The 19,904-nt window shown below is 61.2% G+C and overlaps 1 protein-coding gene across 3 annotated transcripts in view; it reads right to left on the bottom strand.

Moving 5' to 3' along the window:
* Positions 1-1,262: 1,262 nt before the first annotated feature.
* Positions 1,263-19,904, bottom strand: part of ZBTB7C (zinc finger and BTB domain containing 7C) — a 312,790-nt gene continuing 294,148 nt past the window's right edge. For all 3 annotated transcript variants that reach the window (XM_051851243.2, XM_051851242.2, XM_051851244.2), the window contains 2 exons: positions 12,955-14,196; positions 1,263-3,854 (listed from right to left, as the gene is read on the bottom strand). In XM_051851243.2, coding sequence (XP_051707203.1) covers positions 3,197-3,854; positions 12,955-14,180 — 1,884 coding nt within the window. In that variant the 5' untranslated portion in view covers positions 14,181-14,196 and the 3' untranslated portion in view covers positions 1,263-3,196. The remainder of the gene's footprint in view (positions 3,855-12,954; positions 14,197-19,904) is intronic.

Here is a 19,904-nt window from a genome sequence, read left to right as displayed (position 1 = left end):
ACTGAGGCCCCTTCCGGTGACTGAGGGACCTCATTCCTTCCTCATCTCTCTCCAGGGCAACTCACCCAGGCGGCCGGAAGTCACCTTCCAGCACGAGGGCACTAGCTGCCTCCTGGAATCTCTCCGCTATGGCTTCACATGGGCCAACGTTTTGGGCAAGCGTGTGGAGGTGTCCGGGAGCCGCCTTCTGCAGGTGAGGGCGCACGTGTTTGTGGTGCGGGACCCACAGGCCTCCTCCTCCTCCTCTTCCTCCTCCTCCCACTCCACCTGCTGCCCTGCACTGCAGGGAGCGCTCTGGGCCAACCCCAGGACACCCAGCTGAGTGGAGCCCTGGCACCTAGCCCTGTGCTTCTTGCCTGGGGCCATGCTCATCCCCAGGCCCAGTGCTCCAGGGTGGCTGAGGAACCTCACTAGAAGATTCTGGAAGAAGGTGAGCATTTATGTAGCTGGTAGCTCTAGGCATTATTGTTTATGCTCAGACACAGGCATCGATGTGATGGGAGACAGACGCCCACACATGCATTTGCAAACCCAAATGGGAAACTTCCCAGGGGTTTTCTCCTGTAGGGGGCTGCTGCGGCCCCCAGCCCGCCACCTGCTGAGGAGAGCTTGGAGAAGCTTCCTCGCCATCACGGGCCATTCCCTGGGGACCAGAGGGAGGGAGGGAGTGGGCTGAGGGCGCACGGCTCAGAGCAGGCTGCACTGGAAACCCAGAGCCTATCAGAGAAACGCTGCAGGGCCACCTCTGCCCCAGGGAAGGGGATGATGAAGGGAGACCCCTTGTGTGCCACGGCAGGTGACGGGTAGGGCCGGCTGTGCTAAAACAGTCAGCAACCCTGGGACTTTCCCCCAGCTCTCCCACCAAGGGCTCTACCTGGGCACACACATGCACACGTATGCACGCACACACATGCCTGTGCCCAGGCTCCCGGGGCCCACAAGCCCAGGATCAAACAGTGCTCACAGGGCTGAAACGTGAGCTGGCGGGAGAAGGGAGCCCGGGGGTGCCCCCGGCACACGGCAGCCCGGATGACTGACATGAGAACCGGAAGCGGGAAATCAAGCTGAGCCAGCGAGTTCCACAAGCTCCGCCCACCTCCCCTCCCAGCAGGAGGCAGGTGAGTGTGTGTGTGGGTGTGTGTAAGGGTGTGTATGTGTGGGGGTTATTTTCAATAGTGGCTCCCAGTGGACAACAGCCTGGCCTGTTGCTGTCCCGAGAACTTCCAGAAATCCCGGTCACAGAAGTGCCACTCGCACCATCATGCGGTCAAGTCAATGAATACTGTTTAATAAATAGGCCAGAAAATCAGCGGAGAGCCTTTCTCGGCGGGATGCAGCGTGCGACCGACGTTCTGGAAGATTGTCCCTTGAATCACTAAGGCAAACTTTGTTGAGTGTCATTTTACATAGAGCAATCACATAAAAAGAGTTATAAATAGAAAAAAGTCCAAAGTTCCCCGGCAGCCACAGAAATCGAAACATGAAAAAAAAAATTGGAACGAAACAAAAACACAACCACGCCTCCCCCTCCCCCCTTTGCATCAAGGTCTTGGTCCTACAGTACGAACATCTTTGGATATTTTACAATGTACAACTCCAAACCGCAGCCAAGAAAAAACCCAAAGAGCTAAGCAGTCATCTGAAAAACTGAGTTTATAAGAAGTCGTTACCTTTACAAAATATAAACAAGAGCCCAACACCGCAGAATTGCATTTGTTCCTTTGTTTCTGGTCAGTTTTGCTCCACCCTAGGCCCTCTGAGGAGGTGGAAGGAGGGGGCGTGGCCCGCGGGCTGCGGCGTCCCAAGAGCGAGGGTCTGAAATGGAACCCCGGGCCCAGGCGGCCGATGGCTGGGGACCGCGCCCGCGACCACCGTCTCCGCGGCTCCAGGAGTCCGCGTCTCTCCCCGCGAGCAGCGCAGGGCCGCAGTCTGAGGTCTTCTCGTGCCTTTTTGTTCGTGTTTGTTCAGGAAAAAGCCAAGGCGATGGGAAGAGCCGTAGTCTGCAGTGGTCCCAGCTCGGATGAGGGGCTCCAGGCCAGGCCCTCGGGGATGGGGTACCCCGGGGCAGCCTCAGACTGGACCGTGGGGGTGGGGATGGGGCCGGGCAGCAGGAAGGCACTGGGCTCTTCTCCCGCACCTGCCAGGGAGCCAGGACGGCGCTGTCAGAGTCCTTGCAATCCCAGAGGCACTGGGGCCTCCCTTCCATCCAAAGAGGGGAGCCCAGCGCCTGTGCTTCCGAGGGCCCAGGAAGGGGCTGAGCGGGATCAAAGACAGCAAAGGGGGGCGCCTCCCCCCTCCCCGCCCCCGCAGCACCGAGGCCCTGAGAAACCCTGGCTCGCCGGGTCGGTTTCCAGGACCCACTGTGTGTCTGTGGAGGGCTTGGGGGGGGTGTTAAGAGGTGGCCTCTAGTCCCCAGGGACCCTGTGCTATGCTGGAGAGGGCACCGAGATGGGGCATTTGCTGGGTCCTGCTCCCCAGGGGCCTGCTGAGAGCAGGGCTGCGTGGCGCGTACCACCACAAGCCCCGCGCCACCTCTCCCTCTCTCCGCCAGCACAGAGGTGGAGGTGATGGAACAGTCCAGGGGGAGCGAGTGTTTGGGCAGGGCCTTGGGGAGCACTCCCACATGCAGGCTCCCTCTGCAGGGATGGGTGTGCGCATGCGCGGGGTGGACCCTATACCACCAGCCCCCTTCAGAGCCGGGTGACACCGAGGCACAGAGGAGGCCTCCCTGCCAGCAGGGCATTCTGCCTGGATGGCAGGTGAGCATTGTCAAAAGGATCCCCCACCCCCACCCCCACCCCCACCCCAGGGGAGCTGGGGCTCAGCCCTAGTGGCTGCCCCAGGACCTGGCCCTATCTGGCTGGTCTCCCGGCCATATGGTTGCCCCTGACGGCGCCACACAGTCAAGTGCTCCTGGGACCCAGTGTGGGCTCTGCTCCAACTGTGAAAGCCAGGGAGACAGCCTGGGAGAGGCAAAGGCTGGGGCCATGCGGGCGGCAGGAGATGCTGGGTCTCAGACCCGGGAGAAGGCAGACAGGTGCCTTGGAGGCCTGGGCTATAGGTCGCTGCTGATCTCTGTATCTCTGTTTTCCTTTTCCCTTTGTGAAGCGGGAGGTTCAGGCCCCCTGTGGGGCAGGGTGGGCCTGGGGAGGGGGGAGCAGGGCAGAGCAGGCTGATGGCGCCGGCAAGGACCAGCCTAGTTGTTGGCTTCAGACATGGAGGCCACGTGGTTGAGGCCGGCGAGCCCGGGCAGCCCAGCCAGGCCCGCGGCCCAGGGGTCGGGCAGCGGGAAATAGGGCCGCGCCGCGGCCACGTTCTCGGCCAGTGCAAAGGCCAGGAGGCCGCCGGCGTTGCGCTCGGCCTCCAGCTGCGCGCGGCCGAACAGCTTCATCTGGGTCTCCTCGAACTGCCGCTCCAGCTCCTGCAGGCTCAGCGCGCCCTTGGGCGCCGCCAGGAAGTGCTTGGCGGGGCTGGGGCCCGGCAGGCACATGGCGGCGGCGGCGGCGGCAGCAGCGGCGGCGGCGTCGCCCAGCGCGGGCGGCATCACGAAGGCCGCCTTGTCGGGCGCAGGGCTCCCGGGCCCGAAGAGCAGGCTGGCGGCCCTCCAGGCGGCGGGCTTGCGGCCGCGCCGGGGCCGCGCCATGCGGCAGCTCTGGCGCTTGATGTGCCGGTGCAGGTGGTCGGAGCGCGTGAAGCTCTTGTAGCAGAACTCGCACTGGTAGGGCCGCACGCCCGTGTGGATGCGCATGTGGTTCTTGAGGTCGTAGTTGTGCACGAACTTGGCGTTGCAGTGGATGCACAGGTAGGGCCGTTCGCCCGTGTGCTTCCGCATGTGGATCTTCAGCTTGTCCTGCCTGCAAGGCAGAGCCCGAGGGTCAGTCGTGGGGGGATGCCGGGGCACTCCTGACCTCTGTTCCCCCCCAGCCCACCCTCCAGCACCTGCGCAGGCTGCCTACTGCCATGGTGTCAAGTTCCAGGAACCGAGGTCCGGGCGAGGATGTACCTTCAACAGCTGCAGGGCTCCAAACAGGAATGGATTACCCCGTGGGGGAAGAGCCCTGTCCTCAATCCCCTCCCCCACCTTTATAGGCGCTCAGAGCAGGGAGCCCCACTCTTCATGGGGGCCCGCCTCACAGACTGCAGAACGGACTTGCTAGGTGGAGGGGTTGTCGCAGTCAGCACTCTGCCTTGGTCCCCTGATGGCGCAGCGCGGTCCCCACTACTGGATACGCGCACAGCCACTTTGCCCAGATAAGGGTCTTCTGGGTTCAGCCTGGTGCTTTTGCCCGCAGCCTTGGGCTCCTCCCAGCCCCCTGTTGAGCTCTGACCATCCTGGGCCCAGGCACACCTCCTTCTCGTCCCTTGCAAGGCGGTTTCTGATCCTAAGCCCTGGGCTCTCGTCTTTGCAGACAGTTTCAGGGTTTACAAAAGAACCAGGTGCAACAGGAATGCAGCCTCATCTGGGGCGCAGCTTTTGAGGGCTTAAGGGTATTATTCAGAGGGAAGGTATGGTACAGGGTGGGGCTCCCCCAGGGAGTCTGGGAGCCCCTGCCCCAGCCGCAAGCCCATCACCAACTTGCTGGGTGACCTCAGGCAAGTTACTTGACCTCTCTGTGCGGAGCTGAGGCTAGGGCCAGATATCAGGCCCCATTGTGTGGGGCTGGTGGGGAGAACCAGCCAGCGAATCTCTTGGTGGTCTTGGAAGGGAGACTGGCACCATGGGGCTGTTTTCCTGAACACGGGTGCTGAGTCCAGCACCAGCATCAGGAGCCGCTCATCCTGGCTGAGCTGGGGTCGGCTGGGCGGCAAGAATGCCCCCTGGGATCTTCCCCAGCTTCCCCAGCCCTGCACGCAGCCTCCCACCTCCTCCTCCCAGGCGTGGCTGCGGTGGAGCCTCGCTCTCTTTCCAGGCTGGGCTTGGAGGTCAGAGCAGATGTGGAGTCCCGCTGGCCTCCCTAACGTGGCCGGATGTAACCAGACCTCGGCACAGCTGAGCAGGAGCTGGTTCCTGGTGCCTCCTGGCCGCGGGAGCTCTTGTTGGCTCTCGTGTTCAAATGGATTCTCCAGGGGTGGGACGGGAGAGAAAAGTGCATGTGCGTGCGTGTGTGTCTATGTGTGCGTGTGCGTGCGTCTGGCAGGGGTGGGGAAGGAGGACCAGGGAGGACGCAGTGTTCCAGGGAGGTGGGGCAGGGGGAGGGAGCAGAGTGGATAGATGGGGAGGAGGGAGAGGGTGCCACTGCCAGAGGCAGGCTGGTCTCTCCACCACCAGACCCTCCCCCGCCACAACCCACTGGCCCCCCTCCCGGCTGCACACCACGTGCGTGCCACCCCACGCCGGCTACTACTGAACCCGGAAGTCACCAGGGCAATTGGATTTTTCAGCAGGAGGGGCCTGGGGAGCATCGAGGCCGGTGGGTTTCCAGCTTGAGCTTGCACCTAACCACAGTGAGGACCTGCTCTCAAGGCCCTGGACCCCTCCCCCTGAGGGTGACCCAGGAGGGTCTGCATGCAGTCTGCATGGCTGAGTTGTCGGCCACTGATGCTGCCGCTGGTGGCGACAGCGCATGGAGACCCGCGGCTTCGGTGACCCTCTACTCTGTGGGTGGGCACACGGAGGCCACCTGCCAAGCTCATCCTGACGGCGCTGGCCTAGCTGAGACTACACTTCAGGCCCTCACCTCTGCACTGTGACCCCGGGGAGAAGCGTGAGGGTGGTGTGCACAGAGCCATCCGTACCCTTGCGGGGATGCCGTGACACCGTCCCACCCGGCATGCCTTAGATCTTCAGAGATTCATCCCAGTGGCTATTGAAGCCGAGAGGACCCCACAGAGGGCTCAGTGCAGGGTCATCAGCCCACTTAAGCCTTGGGTGGTTGATCATTCTTAGACACAATTAGGAGAATTGACCCCACGGCACTGTGGAACAATGAACAATGCAGCTGACAAATCTGCAAATGTTAAGGGCCTCCTCTAAACACCCACACGTTATCCCTAACTCCTCATGAGGTCATTGGAAAGAAATTCCATTTCCATGGCAACCAACCCAAGTGCAGAAGAGGTGTTGAGAAGGCGCCTATGAGGTCCTTTTATCCAGCACCTGCTGGCAGGTGACCACGCTGCGTCCATGACCCCGGCAGGTGCTACTCAGAGGGGAGCTATAGGGTAGGGGTGGGTCCTCCCCTGGGGGTTCCTGCTCCAGCTACAGACCCACTACTAACTGTGGCGGGGTGACCTTTAGGGAAATTATTCAACCTGTCTGTGCAGAGCTGCCGTGAGGGCTGGACACCAGTCCTCATTGCCCAGAGCTGGCGGGGAGACGCTGGGTTCATGTGAGCCACTGGAGTCAGCAGGGCCTGGCAGAAGACCCTCAGCCTTAGGAAGCTGATTGCCTTTGTAAGGTACCCAGTCTTCCTCGCGGGGCACGGAGGCCTGGGCGTGGTTGGTTTGCAGCTGTTCTGGGGGTGAGCGAGGGTGGATTTTCCCTCTGAGGGCCCCCAGCCTGCGCCTGTAAGGGCTGCCCGGGAAGGTGCAGACACAGCCATTGGAAGAGGAGACGCCTGCGGGAGGAGCCATCTTTCCCTGCTGGCAATTTTCATGAGAGCAGGAGGGAGGGGTGGGCAGAGTGGGCAAAGCCCATTATAAGCCAGTTCTGGAAACGCCTTTTTTTTTTTTTTCGGGACCTTGCAGCTCAGCAGGCACACTTGAACCCCCTCAGGTCCACACCCAGGTGGCAGGCCCTGTCCCCTGCGTTATCAGGGAAATACTGAGCCGACCCAGCTCCCGCGCCTTCCAGATGGCGAAAGCGGGGATCAGAAAGGGAATGGCTTTCTAAGGCCACAGTGCGATTTTTCACGTGGGTATCAGGATGTGCGCACTGGTGGAGCTGGGCTCAGGGCTGCGCATGCTCCAGGGGCCGGGCCAGGACCCTGAGCTTCAGGGGGCTGGGCTGCACCACTGTGACCCTGGGGTGTGGAGTGTCCGCACCCAGGGCAGGGGTGGATAGGCACTCTCTGGGAGCTGCTCTGGCTGCTGGCCTCCCCTCTGACAGCTCTTCCCTCCTTGCCCTGCTGCTGACAGGCACGAGCCGTGCCCTTGGTTACTTCCCTTCGGGTAGGAAGGTCGGGGTGTCCGATGGCTGGTGTGCTGACTTAGCCCGTGCACTGCTTGCAGAGCGCTTTACGAAGTCGCCAGCCTCCTGTCTGCACCCACATCCCTTGCAGGCCAAGCTCTTGCCAACTTTGCCTCCCTGACCACCTGCTAGAACGCGCTGTACTGCCAGGCCCCGGTGCAGGGCCGGCCACATCCCAGCGCGCATGCTCGTGAAGCCTCACTTCTGCACCTGCTGCGCCCATCTTCTGTTTGGCCACCGAGGCTCCATGCTTCGGGCTCCAGCAGGAGGCCCAGCCCGGATGCCAGCGAGTCCCTTCCCCACTCCTCCCTGCACCCACCTCTTCCAAGTACCCTCTTGCAGACTAGTCTGCCTGAAATGTCTCCTGCTACAATCCCTCCCCACCATCTTTCAAGGTCAAACTCAAGGGCAGTCCTCCACAAACCTTGCCCTGTCCATATAGGTCTTGTGCTGTCACTCAGAGCATCCTTCTGAATACATGTGGCCTGAACACTGCCCCTCAAGGCAGGTCGCCTGGTGGACAGAGGGAGGGGTGGGGGTGATGTGTCATGGGTTCTGCTGCCTCCTAGAGGTTTCACACGTGTCCCCACTACCCTCCTGGCAGATGCGGCGCTGGCGGGCAGGACTCCGCATCTGCATCGTCCGAGGCCTCGTCTGGACCACACAGGTGCTCCTGGCAGACGAGCACTGTTTTTCAGAGGTCGCCTTTGCCGGCGCTGCCTTTGTCTTCTGTGTGCGTGTTCTTTCCTATCCCCTCCTATTTCCCCTCCTGCATGCAGAGCCACTGCCTGTCCCCGTCTTGTCAGGAGCGTGGGAGGCAAGAAGCCATGGCGGGCAGCAAGTTCACGGGCAGGGAAGCAGCGGCCCCAGACTCCGGCCTCCTGGGAGCTCCGTGGGCCAGGGTGGGAGGTGGCTGTGGCCACGGTTGCCTTGTGGAGAGGGAGGCACAGCAACGCGCTCGTGGCTTCCCTGTCCTTGGACAACAGGAAGCTGGGAGCCACCTTAGGGAGCACCTACTCCTACCCTCTAGGGTTACATGTGCGAAACAGGCTCGGAGTGGGGTGAGGACGTGGGCAGGGTCACAGGGCCAATCAGAGGCCCGGCCAGGCCTGACATGGGGCGGGGGGGCTCTGATAACCACTCCATCGCGTTTCCAAAGCAGTACGGGGCGGAGCCTGTGTCCACTTATCCAGGGCCTGGGGGCATGCTGCCGGGACCTGCTCTGCAGACACCCTCGCGCTTCGCACGGTGCGCACACCCCGCATAGGTGCGGCCGGCAGGGGGCGCGCTGTGCGTTTGTTGAGGGGCCAGCCGGGGGCCGATTTACCCAGCTCCAAACCCCTCGCTCTCCTCGCTGGCTGTGGCGCTCCTCTGCCATCTCCTCCCTCTTCCCCGCCTCAGGCACCGAGACCAGGTCACGTGCAGCCCCTCTTCCAGCTTGGAGAGCTCACTGTCGGGAAAGCCGTGCGCACCCGCATGAGCTCATTTCCTGAACGGAGGCGAGGGGTCGTGAGGCCTGGGTCTGGGGTCCACAGCCTCCAGCCTGGCCCCCTTCTCCCCCCCCGGGGGGGGGGGCAGACCGCTGCCCTGCTGCATCCGCCCGGGGCTTCTCGGTAACCTGCTGCCCCGGCTAATGACATTACATTATCTTAATAAGGTTCCCAGAGCTGCCAGCAGTGGGGAGACGAGAGAAAAAAATAGATGGAGAAAGAATCCAGGCTCCGGGCCTTGTGTGGAGCACAGACGCCGGCCGGGGAGGGGTGGTCCGCGTAGGGCTGGCCCCGGAGGCAGGGATGGCGTCGGGGGCTAAAAGTTGCATCCACTGGGAAGTCAGAGGGCGGTTTCCTAGGCAGCAGGGTTTGTGCCGCCTGCCCAGGGCTCCACACTGTCCCAGGGCCAGTCTCCCCTCATCTTGTCCCATGAGACACGGGCGCCGCTGCGGGCAGTCCAGCCAGGAAGCGGGGGCTACTGCAGGGGAGGCTGGTCAGCGTGTTCACTAGGAGCCCCTGGGGAGGCAGGAGGCAGGGCGCCCAGCCCCTGAAGGAGCAGGCACATGGCGGGGAGGAAGAAGAGGCAGGAGCAGAGGCCTTGGGAGGGCCCAGGCCCACAGTGGGCAGCACGGCCCACCCAGCACAGCTGTGGCCCTCCCTGCCAGAGGGCTCCTCCTTGTACCTGGGTCGCCGCTTCCTGCTCTTCAAGGCCCATCCTAGCAGTTGCCCGGGGCTCCCAGCTCCCAGACCTCCTGGGAATAGAATTATCAGGCAACCCCCGATGAGGAGAGTCCTGGTCACCTAGGTCCCGGCTACCCCTGCCCTTGGTCCTGGCGGACCTGAGATGGACGGGTGTGGGCAGAACCTGAGGGACACAGCGCTCAGTGACCTCGGGGTGACCAGAGCAGGGAGGGGCCAGTGTGGGGTGGATGCAATCGTCTAGTTGAAGCCTGTGAGGCCCTGGTCCTATCTGGAACGGATCCATGGTGGGATAGCAGGTGGGACTGGCTGAAATCCAGAGTGACTCAGCGATGAGGTGCCTGAGAGCAAGAAAGGGACAGTGCCACCGTGGGAGGCCCCAGTGCCTTCTCTGCAGACAGAGAGGACAAAGCTGCCGGCAGGGCCTCCGGGTGGGCGTGGCCTGCTGGGCAGCCCCCATGTCCTGCACCTGGGTTGTGGTTGCTGAATTAGGAATGATGTCCCCACGGGGCATGGACACTATGGGAGGCCACCACGCAGGGGAAAGGCAGACCCTCCACCTTCCCATAGAGGGACGGCAGGTGGCGTCCGAGGACTGACGCCAACTCCAGCAGGTGACATGGTGTCCGAGGAGGTGGAGGGCAGCGTGTCAAGGCCCCTCTTAGCTTCGGGGGCTGAAGGACCCAGCTGGGTCCAGTCTTAGGGGAGTGACTTGGCCTTGCAAGGGGGACTGGGGATTCCAGGTCAGTGAGGCAGCCCTGGCCTAAGTGGCCGCTGAAGGGTGGTGGCGGGGACATTCGGCCACAGAGCAGGCCTCTGTGGAAAGGCTGCAAGGGGCCCTGGCTACAGGGCACAGGCTCAGGGGTCTTCAGGGATAGAACAGGACCCTGGAGACGGCTGGGACGCAAAGGGCCAGTGATTCATAAGAATGTGGGGGAGGGGAATGAGGGGGCAGCCGCAGCCCAGCGAGAAAGAAATAAGGCCCCTTATGGCAGGCAGCCCAGAGAGGCCTCCTTCTCCCCTCTCCCTGACCAACCGGGAGTTACTCTGCTCCTGGGGAGGCTGGGTGTGGGGGTGGGGTGGGGGTGGAGCACCCAGGGCTGGTCTGATCTCTTCCGAGGGTCAGAGCCCAGTGGGAAGCCAGCGTGGGAGGAGTGGCTGGGGGCTGGAATGCAGCCGCTGCAGCTGGAGGCAGGCCCTGGGCCCAGATGGCTGTCTTCCTGCGCGCAGGGGTAACCAGGAGAGGGCAGGGCGCACGGCTGGGTGGCCGGAACTGCCCCCGGGCCCATCTGGCCTGGAGGGGTAGGGGGACTGCAGACCCCGAGGCCACCTAACTGACCACCAGGAATGTGCAGGGAGGGAAGGTTCTGGAATGTTACTCCCCTGGAGCTCAGCATCACGCACAAACAGGGAGGCCCTGGAGCACGTTCCAGCGTCCGGCGGGTGAGCCGTCTGTCTGCAGTGACCGAGTTCAGACTCTCCCCAGGGAGGTCGGGCCCGCGGACTGGCCACACCTCGTGTGGATCTCAGGGAAGGCTGAGCGTGGGCAAGGCCCACACGGGGGGGTGGGGGTGGAGATGGAAAGGGGCTGGGGACTCGGGGTGCAGGGAGGGCTCGCTGTCCTACTCTGGGATGTGTAACCTGTGACGGCCACCAGCGAGGCTCTGCTCTGAAGGAGAGGGGCCCCCAGTGTTAGCCAGGTGTCTGCCCAGGGAGCAGGCATGGGACAGCAGGGGGCGCTCCAAGCAGATTCAGCTGCAGGCCTTTGGGGATCTGGCCTGGGTCTTGGAAGCCATTGCCAGGGCTGCGAGGAGGCCCTGGCTCTGAAGATGTGTGAACCATTCTTGAATTTGGCCTTTGGCCGGGGCTCTGGTCTGTCTTCCCCTGTGTCATCCCAGTGTTGTTTGGGGGTTCTGGCCCGTCCTGTGGCGGCAGCATCGGGTGGCAGAGCTGTCACCCACAGGGAGGGGGATCTCGGGGAGTTTGGCTCTGGCTGCCCTTCGGGGTAACAGGAGCAGAGCTCCAAGGTCAGCATGGCTACGGCCCAGAGGAAGGGGGTGTCCTGGGCCTGGGGGTCCGTCCCTCTTTTTCTCCCGCTGATGCCCCCTCCACTGTCACCGAGAAGCACTGGGGACAGAAGCAGCTGTGAGCAGGGCCCCAAGGCCACCTTGGGAGCAATGGGCGCTGCTCCTGAAAGCCATCAGAGGGGTCTGCAGAGCTGTTTCAGCGGCGCCACTGTCCCCTGCAGCGGCTGGAGGGGCCTCCTCTTGTTTTCTCCCGGAAAATCAGGGTCCAACTTGATACCCGGGCCTGTGCCGCCAGCTGTCACTGCAGCCTCTAGGGCCCAGCTTCGGGCCCACACAGGAAAATCCCGGCAATGAGGCTTTCCAGGGGGATGGGAGGCAACGGGAGCCCCCAAGAGAGTACGTGGTGGGGGGGTCTCTCCAGGTGAGTGTTCCCAGGACAGAGGCAGCGTGGGGCAGTACTGAGTCTGGTCAGCCATGGCCGGCACTGCCAAGCTCACTCCCCACCGGGCACAAAGCCGCTTGTTCCATCCCTCACCCCAGGGACCGCCCACGTCATTTACCCCAGTGAGGCCCACCAGAAGCCAGTGGGTGGACAGATCTGCCCCGTGTCATCCCGCCAGCCAGCTCTGCCCACAGAAGCTGCTGCGCATAGAAAGGCACTATCACACCGGCCGAAGGAGGGGAGGCCACGAGCCAGCAGGAGCTGCTGACGTATATGGGTTTTCAAACTTTGTACCGGCACCACGTGTCTCCACTACACGGACAGGCGGCGGGCAGCACGTGAAAAGAGGCCTCTCTTTACGGTCCAACCCTGAAATGACCGCAGGGGTCTCTGTGGTCTCCTGGCCACAGCCGTGGCTGCCCCTCGTAGAGTGGGGTTCAGGTCTCAGTGCCACCACTTATGGACTGGCGACAAAGGCAGGAGAGCCTTCACACTTAGGGCAGCCTGGGCAGGCAGAACAGGCTGCCTACGGAGCAGCCGCTGCCGCAGGTGCTGGTGGGAATGAAATGAAGGGGCTGCTCTGTGCCAGGGTCGGTGGGGGGGACTTCCGCCTGCGTCCCAGGCACTTGCAGCAGCGAAGGGGCGGGGAGGCTGACTGAGCAGGGGCCAAGGCTGTTCCACATCTCTCAACCAGAACAGCTCCGCTCCGGCCTGCTCTGTCTTGGGCTCCCGCCTAATACTGCAGGAGGCTACTTCCAAAAGTTCCTGGGAATGGAATGAAAGGGTAAGCTGATACCGGTGCAGACATCTTTGAAATCCATGCGTGGCTGTTTCATAATTTTAAATAATTGGTGGGCTTTTGGAAGACCCCCTCATAAGCACGGATTTCAAAAAATGTCGGACACCAACATAAACTTACTTTTCATCTCCACATTCTGCAAATCTTTAAGTACCTTTGTATCGGAGAAAACATGTGAGTGCCTAAAAAAGGAGTTGTGAATCACTGCACCAGGCTGTGCCTAGCAGCCCTCCTGGCAATGGACTTGGCCGGTGTCTGGGATCCATCGGGGTCTCTGGCCCCGCCCCTGGCCCCGCCCCCGGTCCCACCCCCTGCATCCCTCCCGTGCCCACCCTGGGGGGGGGGTGGGAGGAGCGGCAGGTGCGCACCTGGTAAAGCGGACCTCACAGATGTTGCACATGTATGGCTTCTCCCCGGTGTGTGTCCGCATGTGCCGCGGCAGCTTGCCGGCCCCCATGATGACCTTGTGGCAGATGGGGCACTGCTGCGAGGCCTTGGGCTTCAGCTTGCGCTCCTCCACCAGCGGCCAGGGCGGGAAGAGGCTCCCCAGATGGGCGGCACTCAGGAAGTTGAGATAGGCACCGTAGTCGTTCTCCGCCTTGATGGGGCCCAGCGGCCCCGCGGGCAGGTCGGGGAACACGTCCTTGAAGAAATCGTGGGGGAAGGGCGGCGGCGGGGGCGGGGGCAGCTCCTCCTTCTCCTCCTCCTTGATCTTCCGGCTCCCGATGACCAGATCCAGCGGCCCGTTGTCCAGGGGCTCCATGGGCTGCTCGGGCAGCTGGGCAAAGGCCCCGAAGTCGCCTGGCCAGAGGTGGGGGAAGAAGTCCGGGGCGAAGGGAGACAGGGAGGGTCTCCTGTCGGGGATGCTGGCTTTGGGGTACAGGTTCTCCCTCAGCAGAGACTCAATGGAGAAGTCCCGGATCACGCCCAGGTGGCCGGGGCTGCCGGCGGGGAAGGCGTCGGGGAAGTCGCTGGGGGCATCTGAGTACGCCTTCTCCATGAGGTGGTCCGCCTTGGAGGGGCTCTGGCGGCAGCTGATGTCCTGGGGATCAGGCAGGTTTTCCTGGTCGGCGAAGTCCTCCGTGTCGTCATCGTCCTCCTCCTCCTCCTCCTCTTCCTCCTCTTCCTCCTCCTCCTCGTCCTCCTCGTCCTCGTCGTCCTCGTCCTCGTCGTCCTCCTTGTCGTCCTCCTCGCCGCCTTCGCCGCCGGGCTCCATGATCTCCAGGCACACGTTCACGATGCACTGGATCTCCAGCAGGCGGGCGGCGTTGAGGACGTGCTTGACGTTGGCCGCGGTGATGGTGAGCGTGGAGGTGTAGGCGAACTCCAGGATGGCGGCCAGGGCCTCGGGCTGCACGAAGTCGATCTCGTAGACGTAGGGCTGGCTGGCTAGGGTGCCGGCCGTGAAGAGCTTCTTGAAGTACTTGCTGCAGGCGGCCAGGACGGAGCGGTGGGTGCGGTACTCCTGCTGCTGCACCACCAGCAGCACGTCGCACAGCAGCCCGTCGTGCCGCTGCTCGTTGAGGCTGCACAGGACCTCGCTACTGTGGTTGGGGAAGGGAATGCCGATGAGCTCGTCAATGCCGCTGGCCATGTTCTCAGCCAGAGCCCTGCGGGGACACAGAGAGGGGGACGCGGGTGAGCGAGCGGGCTGCGGGATGGGGGACTCGGCTCTGGGGCTCTGGACTGGCTGCAGGTGCACACCACGGCTTTGCTTTCCCACCTCGCCTGTAGCTCTCAGTCTGGCCCCTGCACCGGGGCTTTCGCTCACCACTGGACTCTCTTCTTTTTCCCCTAAGACTCCTGGAGTCGGGTCTCTCGCTGGACAGCTAGGGGCAGCTATTTAGCAATCTTACAGACGCTTCCCCAAATTCTCCTTGGTCAGTGTGCACCGTGGGAAACCGGGACGAAGCCACGGGCAGGCCAGCTGGCCCTCGCGCTCCAGGGATGGGATCCGCCTTCCGCACAGGCCACGTGGCGCTTCTGCCAAGACATGCTCTGCTGGGCCACACACCCTCTGCCCTCTGACTTTCACAGGCTCACTCATCTTTTGCACTGGCTACTACGAAGCTCACACCAATCTTGTGGTTCGTTCTCAGAAGCAAAAGGGGGTTCTGTGCCATGTTTTTGCCTCCTGACCTTACTCCTGGCTTCACATTATTTGAGAAAGTTGCCTTTCACTTGAAATTCTTGATCATTTTTTTTTAAAAAAGGTTTATTTATTTATTTGAAAGTCAGAGTTACACAGAGAGAGGAGAGGCAGAGAGAGAGAGAAAGAGAGAGAGGTCTTCCATCCACTGGTTCACTCCCCAATTGGCCGCAACAGCTGGAGCTGCGCTGATCCGAAGCCAGGAGCCAGGAGCTTCTTCTGGGTCTCCCACACGAGTGCAGGGGCCCAAGGACTTGGGCCAACTTCTACTGCTTTCCCAGGCCACAGCAGAGAGCCGCATCAGAAGTGGCGCAGCCGGGACTTGAACTGGCGTCCCTATGGGCTGCCAGCACTGCAGGTGGTGGCTTTACCTGCTGTGGTACAGCACTGGCCCCTTGATCTTATTTTTAAAAACACTGATATCCTGGCCGGCGCCGCGGCTCACTAGGCTAATCCTCCGCCTTGCGGCGCCGGCACACCAGGTTCTAGTCCCAGTCGGGGCGCCGGATTCTGTCCCGGTTGCCCCTCTTCCAGGCCAGCTCTCTGCTGTGGCCAGGGAGTGCAGTGGAGGATGGCCCAAGTACTTGGGCCCTGCACCCGCATGGGAAACCAGGATAAGTACCTGGGTCTTGCCATCAGATCGGCGCGGCGTGCCGGCCGTGGCGGCCATTGGAGGGTGAACCAACGGCAAAGGAAGACCTTTCTCTCTGTCTCTCTCTCTCACTGTCCACTCTGCCTGTCAAAAAAAAAAAATACTGATATCCTGGGGGCTGGTATTGTGGCACAGCAACTGCCTGTGATGCTGGTTAGAGTCCTGCTGCCCCACATCCGATCTGGCTCCCTGCTAATAGCCCGGGGAAAGCAGTGGAAGATGACCCAAGTGTTTGGGCCCCTACCACCCACGTGAGAGACCCAGATTAAGCTTCTGGCTCCTGGCTTTGGCTTTGCCCAGACTCAGCTGCTGCAGCTCTCCGGGGAATGAACCAGTAAGTGGAAAATCCCTCTCTCTCTCTTTCTCTTTTACTCCCTCCTTCCCTCCCTCCTCTGTCTAACTCAGACTTTCAAATAAATAAATATTTTAAAAATGCTAATATCCCATATATATGTACTTATGAGATGTTTTACCTACAAATACCAATTTAAATTCAACATAAATGCAAGTCCCTTCCTGGTCAGAGAGGAGGGAAGCCCTCGCCAGGGGTGGGGGACAGGATCCGAGTCTCCAGGGAAAAACAACAGTGAGACAGCTGTCAGCAGCCAGGACCAGCTAAGTGGGACCACTCAGAACAGACCCTGCCTAATGCGGTCGGCGACGGGGCCTGGGAGAGGGACTTTTGCTGTCCCTGTGAGACCGGGTGAGGCTTCACAGGAGAGAGGGCTGGCAGGAAGCTCTCGGCCCCCTCTGTCGCCACCTCCTCCACGCTGTCCACCTGCTTTCCGGCTTTCCACCAGGAAGTGAAGCTGCACAAGGCCCTCAGCCCAGTGAGCAGGTGCAGTAGCCTCGTCCTGGACTTCCAGTCTCCAGGACTGTGACCTAAATAAACCTCCTTTCTTTATCGATTATCCGTGTCAAGTATTTAGTGATAGCAAGAGAAAACGGACCAAGCCCTGCTGCTCAATCCTGGGGGAGCTGGCTGTGAGGCGTGAGGACGCCTGCATGGCACAGCCCCAGGGAGGGCTCTGCGCAGTGAGGAACGGAGGCCTCCTCAAGCAGCCAGCACCTGCTCGCCAGTCCTGGAGCCCCAGCTCCACCTGGGCACCCAGCTGCCCTGGCTGACACCCTCGCTACAGCCTCATGCACTCTGGGGCCATGGACAACCGAGAGACAGTCGGAGTTTGCTCCTGCTGTCAGCCGCTAGTTTGAGAGTTCTCTGTCGGGCAGTGACAGAGAACAGTACAGGTGTGTGACGGGCAGCAGGGTGGCATCCCATTGGGTGGCAGGTAAGACCCTCCATCCAACAGAACCAGGAGACCTCGGCCGTGTTTTGGCGGATGGGATGCGACTCTGCTGACGAACCAGCTCATTTCTCTGACCCCCCCCCCCCCCAGAGCCCCCTGAAGGTGGCAGCCGGCCGGAAGCCCATGAACCGTCTCTGAAAGGCCTGCTGGCAAGTGCCTCTCCCCTTGCCCTGCTGAGAACAAAGCCAGAGCTGGGCAAACCCCAGGAAGCTGTTCTCTCCGCAGAGCCAGCTCCTTGCCCCTCGGCGGCTAGCTCCTTCAAAGATAATGCTTTAAACGCTTCTCGGGAAAAGTCTCCCCGTTTCTCTGCCTTGTGTTTTAAAGGCAGGCAGAGTGTGAGAGAGAGAGAGACAGAGAGAGAGACAGACAGACAGACATACACAGAGAGAGATACTCCCCCAAATGCCTGCAACGGCCAGGGCTGGAGCAGGGCTGAAGCCAGGAGCCAGAAACTCCATCTGGGGTCTCCCACAGGGGCAGCAGGGGCTCAAGCACTTGGACCATCATCCGCTGCCTCCCAGTTCGCATTAGCAGGGAGTTGGATTGGAAGCTGAGCAGTCGTGACTTGAACTGGCACTCTGATTCGGGATGCCAGCTCTGCACACAGCAGTTTAACCCACTGTGCCATAACCCCAGGCCCCTTCTGCCTTTCTAAATCAAGCAGCTGGAAGCTGCTGGTGTGTGTGTGTGGGTGCCCAGCTGCATGCGAGCCCCCTGGGGAATGGAGGGTGGGTGTCCTGTGCCACCTGTGCCATCTCCTGCCCAGCCCAAGCAGTCTCTCTTTGGGATCTGGGTCAGCAAATCACAGCTGGATGATGTTGGGAGGCCTTTTTCCCCCTGCAGGCTCCTGCTTCCTCGTTCTGTGACTGGCTGGTCACGACAAATCTGCTAACACGAGACCCCGAGGAGCTAGAAGCATACAGTGGATCTGGCCATGGGGAGCGGGCAACAGGTCCCCTTGACCCTGGACTTGAAGGCTGCTCTGCCCTGCAGCAACTTCTCCCTGTGACTTGGCGGGTGCTGTTCCGTTCCTGGAGGAACAGATGTAACCATGGTAGCTCGGTGCTGTTTTTCCAGGCAGGAGACTAACCCTGGGGTCAGGGATGGGAGGCGTGGGCTGCCATCTGATGTCTCATTGTCTCTTTGGGCAGAAGCACCCCTACCCTGCCCTCTGGGAGCTTCCCTGCTGACCTTCAGATTCCCATGCCCTGGTGGGCCTGCAGAAAGCAGTGTGCCTGAGGGGACGCCATGCCTCCCCCACCTCCCCTCGCCTCCCATTGCCCAAGTTAGGGCAACTCCAAGAAAAACTTGTGCAGGGGAAAAACTGTGTGTGCACGCACACACACACACACACACACACAAAACTAAACAGAAACACTCTCAACAGCTAATAGAGGCTTGATGCAAATATGAACCTCTGGTTGCAAGGGGACAGAAAAATACGTAGTTCAGATATAATGAGGACAGGACAGTGGACAGAGGGAGCTCAGATTGGGGCCAGTGCTGTGGCGTAGCGGGTAAAGCTGCCACCTGCAGTGCTGGCATCCCATATGGGCGCTGGTTCTAGTCCCAGCTGCTCCACTTCTGATCCAGCTCTGCTGTGGCCTGCAAAAGCAGTAGAAGATGGCCCAAGTTCTTGGGCCCCTACATCTGCGTGGGAAACCTGGAGGAAGCTTCTGGCCCCTGGCTTTGCATTGGTGCAGCTCTGGACATTGCGGCATACTGGGGGAGTGAACCAGTGGATGGAAGACCCCCCTCTCTCTCTGCCTCTCCTTCTCTCTCTGTATAACCTTGGCTTTCAAATAAATAAATAAATCTTAAAAAAAGAGGAGCTTAGAGATTGAGAGACAGCCGTGGGCATTGTGGTACAGGGGGTTCATCTGCTGCTGGGGACTCCCAAACTGTATCCCAGTCAGGCCTCTGCTTCCAATCCAGCTTCCTGCTAACGCACACCCCGGGAGGCAGCAGGTGATGGCTCAAGTCCTTGGGCCCCTGCCACCCACATGGGAGACCTGCATTTGGGTTCCTGGATTTGGCTTGGTACAGCTACAGCTGTTGTGGGCACTTGGGGGAATGAACCAGCAAAGGGAACATATCTCTCTATCTCTCTCTCCTGTCACTCTGCCCTTCAAACACATAAAACAAACACATAAACTTAAAAAAAAAAAACACAAAGAAATGGAGGAGAGCAGTTAGAGGAAGGCTGGGGGTCTGAGACCTTCTTAGGTGCAGCCACCACAGCAGAGGGCCTGAGGCCGAGCCAGCATCCCCCAGGCCTCTGTCCTCGGTGGAAGCTCCTGCAGCCCACACAACCTATCTGACAAAGGCAGCGGTTCCCACCTCTGGTCTGGGTTTATGCAGTGGTGAACAGGAGCCCCTCCTCTCCCACGGGGACCTGTGCTCCCCTCTCTCTGTACCTAGGGGCCAGCATGTATGACGGTGATCAATTCATTCATTGAGCACCTGGCACCTGCCAGTCACGACCCTCTACTCCTTCCTCAGCCAACAACGTTCTGAAGGGTGCATGTTTTTATCAGCACCTGCAATGCTGAGACAGAAAGCGAGGTGTGAAGAGGCAGGTGATGTCCCCAAGGCCACACAGCCAGGAAGTGTCTGAGCCCACACTGGAACCCTTCTCACCTTCTCCACACCTGTTCCCTACAGAGTCTGGCTGAGGGGCAGAGGGGCTGGAACTCCTGCCCCTGAAGGTGGACTCTCTCTAGGGGTTTGAGGAACGGGCTGTGCGCCAGGGAGCTGAGATCCACTTGAGCCAGCTCAGGGGTGGGCTCCAGCACGGAGTGTAGACACCACGGCAAAGGAGCCCTGTGGGCTGGGCATCAAGGCAGGCTTCCAGCAGAGCCGCTCCGCCTGAGCTGGGAACGGGAGAGAGGATTTCCCTGGGCAGGGAGGCAGGAAGACCTTGCCCTGCATCGTCAGAAACGGGAAGGCTTTGGGCTTCTAGAAACCCTCCGAACAATCTGCTTACCCTGATTCCCTGAAGGGGACCCACACGGAAGCTGTGCCTGGAGTCGGCAGACAGCGGGCGGGGGCGGGTGGGGGGAGAGCAGGGGTGAGGGCGGGGCTCTCAGACAGCCTGGCTCCACCAAGGTTGGCCTCTGGGACCTGGCACTCACCCGCCCTGAGCTCAGTCTCATCTGTACAACACAAGCCAAGTCACAAACGGAGGGATGGTCCCAACCCTTGCCCCGG

Source organism: Oryctolagus cuniculus, chromosome 10, assembly GCF_964237555.1.
Source record: "Oryctolagus cuniculus chromosome 10, mOryCun1.1, whole genome shotgun sequence".
NCBI lineage: Eukaryota > Metazoa > Chordata > Mammalia > Lagomorpha > Leporidae > Oryctolagus > Oryctolagus cuniculus.
The sequence above is the reverse complement of the archived record's forward strand: the minus strand, read 5'-3'. Positions and strand labels throughout refer to the sequence as shown.